Source organism: Colobus angolensis, unplaced genomic scaffold, assembly GCF_000951035.1.
Source record: "Colobus angolensis palliatus isolate OR3802 unplaced genomic scaffold, Cang.pa_1.0 Scaffold165, whole genome shotgun sequence".
In the NCBI taxonomy this organism is placed as follows: Eukaryota; Metazoa; Chordata; class Mammalia; order Primates; family Cercopithecidae; genus Colobus; species Colobus angolensis.
In genome coordinates, this window is record NW_012114766.1 from 1,453,608 (window position 1) to 1,463,103 (window position 9,496).

Genomic DNA, 9,496 nt, shown 5'->3' on the forward strand with positions numbered 1-9,496 from the left:
GAACATGGCATCTTAAAATTCCCTGGGGTGGGCCCTGCACGACATCTGCTGGACCCTCCTACAGTGCCACACCCGCAGGCCTAGAAGCTCCTTCGAACGGGGAACCCCACAGTAAACACGGATGTGTGCGCCTCACAGGCTCACAGTTCAGGGGACACCAAAGGAGGAAGGAGACCCTCTTTTCTCTTCTCTTGGCGTCCCTTGAACTATGAGGACAGTTATGTGCTGAAACCAGGAATTACTTGTTAAAGTAGCTGAAGATTTCAGTGAACCCATCACCCCGTCGTTTTAGATGGATGCCGAGAAGTCAGGCAAAAGTCATTGCTTCTGGCCTAGGTCGTGTAAAATAAGCCGAGGGAACAAAGTTCCAGACACCAAAGCAGCCTTCGTGCCACAGGCCTCCTCCGTACTCACACTACTGCCTGTCTTCCCCCGATCTCCGAGCCTCTGGGCTCCCTGTGGAATGTTTCAGAGGCTGAAGAGAAAAAGACACGAGTGGAGTTTTCGTGCTTTTCTCCCCCAAAATTAGATATCGACTTAGGAAAGTGGTTCTGACGCCTTCTGCCATGCTCCCTTTCCTTGGAAGGAAACAGCTGGCTACAGAGTCCCTGTCATGGCTCCGTCCAGAAGGGGAGACGGGGCAGGTCCCACTGTCTTTAGGAACGATGTGAATGGCACAGTTGTGGACACAGACCTTTTGCGGGGGCAAGTGCAAGCATTACCCTTTGCATTTGTTGCATAATTATGAGATTTATCTTTCTAAAAAGGCATACACGTATTTTAGCATGACTTATCTGAGAATCTGAGCTAAGGGTCAGGAATACTTATTGGCATCCTTTTACGAAGCAAGCCAGTGAATAGTGGTTTTATAAATATCATCCATGTCAGTGGGATTTGAGGCCAATAAGTGAATTCGGCCAGTGTTTCCCAACACACCCACCCATGTAAGATGGTTTTCATGAACACACTTGGAATCCCAGAGTCTGCGGAAAACCCTGCAGTGTTTAATAGGGATGTCCAGCGACGGTGTCCAAAACCCTCGCGATGCCGAGCTTGGCGACGCAGGTATCGGCCGATGCTCAGAGATGACGACACAGGGCTTCGGGAAGTGCAGGAATCGGGCAACAATGTCAGAATAATTCAGTCACTCCAGAGACGCAAGGTGCGAATCTGCAGAAAGTATTTCCTGATTCGTGAACACTGCCCTCAACACCTCTGCCCCCTTTGAATTCAGTGTGAGGGAGCTTCTAAAATTACATACTGTGCAGAAGGCAAGCCTGTGGCCTGGGAGTCAGGGACCAGGGGAAATGTGGGAAGGGAATGAAGGATGCTGCCATGGGGATTGCGGTCAGGAAGGGTGTGGGCCAGACCCCAGGGCCACTGACCTGTTAAGGACCCACCTCCGACCACCTGCCAATGTTGACTTGTGATGCTTTTCAGGAAGAAAGAAAGGTCCCACCTCCAATACCAAAGAAGCCCCCCAAAGGGAAATTTCCCATCACAAGAGAAAAATCCCTGGACCTGCCCGACAGACAACGTCAGGAAGCCCGGAGACGACTCATGGCCGCCAAGCGAGCAGCGTCCTTCCGGCAGAATTCTGCCACCGAGCGTGCGGACAGCATCGAGATCTACATCCCCGAGGCCCAGACCCGGCTCTGAGGACGGAGGCCGGCCACCTTCCCCTTGGTTGTTTCTGCTTTTTCACAAAACGCTTGTACAGTTTGTTGCCTCCCTGGTGGTTTCTGTCTCATTTCTTCCACTGAACACGCCCTTGCTCTTATGCTCCTTGTACCGTGAACACAGTAGAATGCGGTCAGTGGCCTCAGAGTCCACGGAGCTCGTGGCGAGGACGACTTTTGTTTTTTTTTTTAACTGGTGGCCTGGCTCACACTCGGCTCTGAGGGACAGGCGTGGCGAGACCTGACTTCTCCTCCGTGTATCTCAGAGGACGGCGAGAAATGCCTCTGGAGCTGGAACCCAGCTTACATTTTGTTATTTCTATTTTTATAAATTGTGTGATAATTAGAGGTAAGAATAACAAATAACTATAAATGGGTGCATCTCACCACCCCCTAGAGGCATTAGACACCCAAGTGGAAGGTGCTACAACCTGAAGTGCAGGAAGAAAGGCCCATTCCCGTCGCACACCCGAGCTTTTGCTCCCTGAGCACAGGCAGCCCATCCACCCGCTCCGCTCTCCTACTCCTGTTTGTCACAGATAGGAAACATTAGGCTCCTTGTGTCCAGCTTACTGTGATGGAAAGTGATCTCTCCCACCACCAAACTCCCCACCACACAGTTCTCCAGAATCCCAGGGGATGACAAATCTGAACCCACTAAAATACCCAACACAGCATCTACACATTCAAAAGGTAAGCTGAGTGTTCCCACGAGGAAGTGACCCGCAGAGAGAGGAGAGTCTTACAGAGGGCTGGGAGCATAAAGGGGAAACAATGTCCTTCCTTCTATGAAATAGTTATTGTATTTTTTATTTCTTTGTAACTTAAAATACGACACCCAGTATTTTAAGTTTCACCATTTACGCTACATGTGATTTTTTTAATGTATGTATATATATTCTCAAATTGCTCTATCAGCTGACTTTCCAGGGTATCCTTAAAAAAAAAAAACCACAAAAAAACACAAAAAGTTTGCTTGTTTAAAATGACAATTGTGATGTTGTAAAAAGTGTAAGAAACATGAATGTGAGTGGTAAGTATATCTCAGTTTAAATGGTAGAGAAGAAATGTAGTTTAATTTGTGTTTCTCCAGAATTCTTTTGTCCTATGCAGTATTGCTAACGTCAAGAATCTATTCCTTGCCTGTGTTAGACCTGAAGGGAAAAAGGGGTCACATATTGTGATTTCCAGCTGTGGAATTCAAAAAAAAAAAAAAATTAGTGTTCATGACTCTGTGGTCAGTGCCAGAGGAAAATAGGAACGAACTCTAATAGGCTCTCCATGTATATCATTAAATTCATCTGCCACGACCATTGTTCCAACACGACTTGTTTCACAGTTCAGACCAGTCTTCAAAGGAAAAGCCTATCAGATTTTTCCATTGGGTTCCAGTTTCAGAGTCCTCATTATTACTCAAAGTAAAAGCAGGACTGCGATTCAAGGTGTTTCCACCCCGGTACCTGGTCTTCCTTCCTGGCTTATGGAGTACCATGTACTTAGCCACAGGCAGAACCGCTTTCGAGGACGACCCCATAGCACTTTGTTTCTTCACCTTAATTTGCACTTTACAGCGTCCCTGGCCCCTCTGCAGCCTGTGGCTGGCAGGGCGTTCGAGGCGCAGCTGTCCGGCAGAACCCCCTCCAGTGCTGCGGTGTCTCCCTGCCTCATTCCCCACATCCCACGGAGCATGGGACCATTGGGAGCAGAGCTGATACTAAAGCATGTTTAGCTTCGAAGTTTTACTTTTTTAAAGCTGAGTAGTTAAGAATTCCCTGTAACAACAAAACCCTGTAAATTGAGCCTCGTATCCAGTATATATTTTACCAAACAGCCTTAAAATACATTTGGAAGCAAAAATCAGTACGAATGTATCTCCTTGAAAAATGCAAAAAAAAAAAAAAAAAAATCCCTGAAATATTCTTCTATAAATGAATCCTATTTCCCCAGGGTGTTCAAAGCATTTTTCTACCTAAATACCTAAATTTTGAGTAGTGTACAGTAATGACGCTTCTTCCTATATCCACTCTATTATGTTAAAACAAATGTATTTGCGAGTATTGGCATTTTAGACTTTAAAAATGCTGTATGATTTCAGATGAACTCTGCTGTTTAGAAATAACCACAGAAAAGCAAAGTCAGTGTGCACTCCGAGTGAAAGGAAATGTAATGTGGATACAGGCCCACCACCTCCTCACGTTGGTCTATCTACTGGCAGCTGATATGTTTAACTCATTTCCTTGAGCTTATACAAACATGTATAAAAACAAACTGTTAAAGTAGACAATAATTATTCGTCTCAGATCCCAGATTCTATGATCCCTGCTTAAAATGTTCACTGGATGTGGGTTGATTTCTTACGTTGTGTAGACTCATTGTTATTTTTCAATCCCCAAAAGTCTTGGCCTAAACCATCCCTAGGTGAGCAGATCAACCTACCACTACATTGCACAGGGGTTGGTGACTCGACGTGGTGAATGTGGACACGCCCTGCTCGGTCCGCCATGTTCCAAAGAAGATGATTTAATGGTAGAACAGATACCTGCTGCTAGACCTGATGGAATGTTACCTGTCCGTGTTACATAATCAAGTGCAATATACTCAGTTCTCATGCAGGTGACATTCTACCACGAAACGCAGAAGATAAGCCATGTTTATGTATTGTACATGTCAAGAAAAATAAAACTGTTTATGATACTTGTGTTACTTACTCGAGCTAGCTTATTTCAGCCACTTCTAGCAGATACATACCATGGAGCTCACGTGTGACCATTTCATCATATTTAAAGTATAATTTTAAGAAAAGAGTAAACATCCATTGGAGAACACGGCTGAAAATTATTGTGCTGTTCTAGGAACATCATCCGAGAGAGTGTGATGTTCGCTCTAACCCCATACCCACATTCTCTAATGATACAGCCAATGACGGGTGAAACCCAGACACTTTCCGTATAGCCGACAGGTTGATCCTGCTCTGTTGAAGGCTGTAGTTAATAAAACACAAGTATGATAAACAGGACCTCGCATTTAGCCCAGGAAAGGAGAATGCTGCTTGTTACCCAGAGTGCTTTTCTTGTGATGCGTCTCATGCATCTTCACGTGTTACTGTGTTTGAAGTAAAACTAGCTGTTATCAATGACAATTTTTACCATATTTTTCTCAGCAAATTTATATCACCATCTTAGAATGGTATATAAAAAATTGAACTGTTTATGATACCAAAAAAATTACAGTTTTGTTTAAAAGGAAATGTTTTCAACTCCATATCAATTCTAAAAACTTCAGGCACGTAATGGAAAGGTAAATGGTCAGATAAAAATATAAATTACATGTAAGGTTATCTGCTTTGTGTTTTTTTTAAAAAAAAAAAAAAAAAAAGGCTACAAAATCAGTGACCTGCTAAGTAGAGGGAATTTCTCCCTGCTGCTTATGACAGTGGTCAGTTTTATGATTAGAAGACACAGTGGCAGAGCACACACGTGCATAGGTTCTGATTATTTCTCTTGGAGCGTATGTCCTTGTCTTCCCTGTCTTGATTCTTGCCTTTTCAATGCCATATTAAGCAGCCACTGTTTCCACCCCTTTCATTAGAAGACCCTGCATCTGTAAATTCGCTCACCTCTGTTTTTGTGAGATCCTTGTAAGCATCGCTACCCCAGTCCAGGATGGAATTTCACAGGAAAGTGAAGAGATACTGCAGGCCTGTGTTTGGAGCGCCTGTGGTGACCATGGAATGAGCTCTATTAGGGACCGCTCTCCGGTTTGGGCCAAACCTTTTGGGGGCGAGTAGGGAGTCGGGGAGGTGGGTCCGAGTCTTCCTCAGGAGGGCCTTTTCTATCGGCAGGACCTCCATCAAGTCAAGCCATCCTGTGGTCCTGAGCACTAAGGGGCCAGGGGACCACCCGGGAGACACAGCTTGTGTTTCAGCTACGTTTCATCAGTCAGCCTTGCTTGGAATTCTGGCAGGTTCCCTGGGGTGTTTCAGCAGACAGGAGGCCCGTGTGCCGTGGCCAAGTCAGCCTGGGTACCCCAATCACCAGCAGGGCCATCCTTGATGACAGGGCCCCCCACGAACCCGGGAGAGGCAGCAGGAAATGTGTAAGAGTGTGTGCAGGGGTATGGACGTAAAAGCGATGCCCAAAACAGCACTGGTTCGGGGAGGGCCCCTGGATGCTTCCTTTGGCCCACACTGAAAACTGGAATCACCCCACCTTTGAGCATAGAAACAAGCTCCTCCAACACGGGCCGAAATAACTAAACTCCCCATGGTTCTCGTGTGCTCACTTCCCAGCCCTCTTCTTCTCAAGCCTAAACTTCACTTTTTTTCTAACTGCCAATTTAACAGGCTAGTTTAAAACAGCAGTTTTCGGACGACAGCCCCTGGGAATGTGTGAGGGGTCTCTTGTTTTGATCTGCATGTCTGTTTACACTTCTCTGTAGGCATGGGTTGAATACAAGTTTCCAAAACTTGAAAATCAAAGAGAAAACCATGATCTTAAGAGGTGAAAAAGATGACCCCTTTCTGAGTAGGATCCGTAACTCTGTGGACTGGGGCAACGCAACGTGCCTCGTTCAGCACCGTGTCAGCCGTAACACACCACGGGGAGGGGGTCAGATCAGAGCCACGGCTTCCCTTGCGGGAGCCCCATCTTGTTGCTGTTAGTTGGGAGTTGCAACACATTGTTGGCCATAAAGTGCTAAAGGAAAGGGCTTGTTCTATGCATCGGCTGAATGTCCCCCAGCACAGAGTAGCAGCAGAATGTTCTGGAAATAAAGGAGATATTGCTAGGAATGTCTAGGCCGTTAGTCAGGCAACCTGGCTTTTATTCATCCTCAGCCAGCAACTCATCTCAGTTTTTCCCTCTGGAAAGGGGATTCTAGTTCCTTGTCCCCGCCTCCCTTGAGGACACATTGTGAGGATTAATGATATATTGGCTCTAAAGTCCTTTGAGCTCCTGGGAACAGGTGGTGAAAGTGTGAGTTATTGCTAAGGATTAGTCCCTGGCCTCTTCTGGAATGCTGCCCTCCTAGCTCTGCAGGGGACGCTGCCAAAATCCAGGCTGGTTGTAAACATCTCAGATAATCAGGGACCACCAGGGGCAAAGGCCATGAGACTGTCTTTGGAAAGGTTTGGAAATGGAGAAATAACTACAAAGGCCATTCTCCTTAGCTTCTGGCTTTCATTTCAACTGTTTCTAGATGCTTCCAAGAACAAAAACCCAGCACCAAACAGGATTAGGCCACGTTTTCACCATTACTTAAGCTCAGTTGCCTCTTAGATGAAATGAGGAGATACACTAAACATTAAAGTGATAAAGAAAAAATTTTGGAAGCAGAAAATTGCATGGGTGGGGAAACAGCAGGAATGAAATCAGACACACTGACTCAAACCACAGAAGGGTTTGAGAAGCCCACCCCTCTAATTAATTCCTCTATTTCACACTTCAGAGAAGGCAGAGGTGGTCCGTGGGAAAGCTCTGGGAAATTACCATCTTTCATCCTTGCCACATTGAAAAATGTCCACAATTTTATGAATTGCTGTCCTAACTCTGGCGTTTTTATCCAGTGTTAAAATAAATTATTTCAAGTTTCAATGTAAACACTTAACAGATGACTTCTTTGCAGAGGAAATGTTCGTTACCTACTATCAAACTACTTTTTAACAGATTTTGTACATACACACACCAAGGTGACAGAGATTTACCTCCCTACTTTCTTAGATTTTATGTAACTCTTTTCATTGGTGCTTATTCAGAACCCGAAAGCCTTGGGCATCCAAGCATTCACCTACTCAATGGAGGAGAGGTGATAATGAATGAAAAGACTGACACCAGGTTTCTTGGACAATTTTAAGTTCAAATTTATCTCTTTCAAGTAGACCATGGTCTCCCTAGAGAGTGTGTTGGTTTGTGTCTGCCAGTACAATGCTCCCAGCTTGATCGTGGTACCTTATGGAAGCCACTCGCCCATTCTCTGATTTACCCCCAAAACACTACCATGCCCCAGCCCCACTCATTTGAATAATACAATCATATCACTTTCAAAGGGCTCAGCATGAATGTCCCCCTCACTCCACTTTCTAACTGGTTTGCTGAACTCAACAAAGCTTCCCCTTACAAGCAGTGAGACCTAGGCTCCTTTTGAATGCTTCCTTCCGAACGGTAAGCCACTTCACTCTCAGACACGACAGGTCCTCCCTGCAGAGACACCTTCCATACTTCCCCGACCTTCCATACTACAGACCAAAATACCCAGGTGTGGCCTAAGGACTACATTAAATGCCTCCTATAGAAATTCAAGGAATGTTAGAACCAGGAAACTAGCTGTTTAGTTAAAGTTTTAAAGAAGTATATAAATATATATATATATAAATATAAATATGAAATCATATTGAGTGTGAGGATGAACAGAGTGCCAAATACTCAGCATCTGTACAAAGTCATTCACTGGAATTGAACTATTTTATGTAATTCTCTTTCTCATGCTTTTATGGTTCTTTTGATAAATTCTATTTAGTAGCATGCAGGATACCTAATCTGAATGTGCAATATGCTATTCATCACCGCGACAATTTCTTATTTCTTCTTAATAACTTATCAGAATGTTGGTCATTCCTTTAAGGCATTTAAGGATTGCTTTATTTGTGTTCTTTTTTCCCATGACTTTTTTTCACTCATCTGACTGTAAGAAAATGCGCACTGTTTCCGCCATAACCCCCTGTTGATGATGCCTCCATTTGACTTCTGTATCGCTGTTCACCTCCTGTAAATAGTTCTGCAATTAAATTTTTTGAGAAAAGTAATGTTTACTTTTTTATTGGAGTGAATTCTCGTGTTATTTTAATCTCAGAAAAATTATATAGACCAAAGAGTTTTATCCAAAAAGAAATTACACTCTTCCTCCATTATATATTTCATTGTTGAAATACCCTCAATTTCTCTATATTTTAAGAAGTAATGGACATTTATTAAGGCTACAGATTTAATATGTATGCAAAAATGGTATAGATTAAATGAGTTTTTAATTAATAAATCCTACAGTATTTAGTTAACGGTTGTTTTACGCTCTTTTGAGTTGCATTGAAAAGAGACGCACATTAGCTCCCTGGACCTCACGGATCCAGGCTCCAGTGAGATGATGGGATGTGGACGTGGTGACAAAACTCCAGGAGGACAAGTGGGTTCCACTGAGCCTGCAGCTGCCAGGAAGCAGTGCGAGCCAGTCCATCCAGGGAGGTGGACCAGTCTGGGGAAGGGACCACTCCAGGGAGGGGACCACTCCGGGAGGTAGACCAGTGCAGGAGGTAGACCGGTTAGAGAAGGTGGACCAGTCTGAGGAGGGGACCAGCCTGGGGAGGTGGACCAGTCGGGGAAGTGGACCAGGTCGAGGAGGTGACCAGTTGGGGAGGTGATCAGTCGGGGAGGTGATCAGTTGGGGAGGTGGACCGGGCCGGGGAGGTGGACCAATCCGGGGAAGGGACCAGGCTGGGGAGAGGGACCTGGCCGGGGAAGTGATCAGTCCGGGGAGGTGGACCTGGCTGGGGAGGGGGACCAGTCCGGGGAGGGGGACCACACATTACCACTCTGAGCAATTGCTCCCTGCCTTCCAGCTCCTTGATCAGCTGTACTTTTTCTCTTGCCTGTGACCAGCTAGTCTCACCCCCATCAGTGAGAAATCCTGCTGCCTCACGTCTCTGCGCCTTCTTTCTGTGTACACTCCTTGCCTGGATCCTCTGAGTATTGCTCTCCCATCTCCCCAAGGGCACAGTGCAGCTCCTGAGGATGACCTTCCCCCAGTGCACATCAGGACTGTGTTTCATG

At 45.3% G+C, this 9,496-nt stretch overlaps 1 protein-coding gene across 2 annotated transcripts in view; it reads left to right on the forward strand.

Annotated features, from left to right (window-relative positions):
- The window catches only part of DLGAP2 (discs, large (Drosophila) homolog-associated protein 2), a 194,492-nt gene extending 186,014 nt beyond the window's left edge, over positions 1-8,478 (forward strand). For both annotated transcript variants that reach the window (XM_011937542.1, XM_011937543.1), the window contains one exon: positions 1,441-8,478. In XM_011937542.1, coding sequence (XP_011792932.1) covers positions 1,441-1,659 — 219 coding nt within the window. In that variant the 3' untranslated portion in view covers positions 1,660-8,478. The remainder of the gene's footprint in view (positions 1-1,440) is intronic.
- The last annotated feature ends 1,018 nt before the right edge of the window (positions 8,479-9,496 follow it).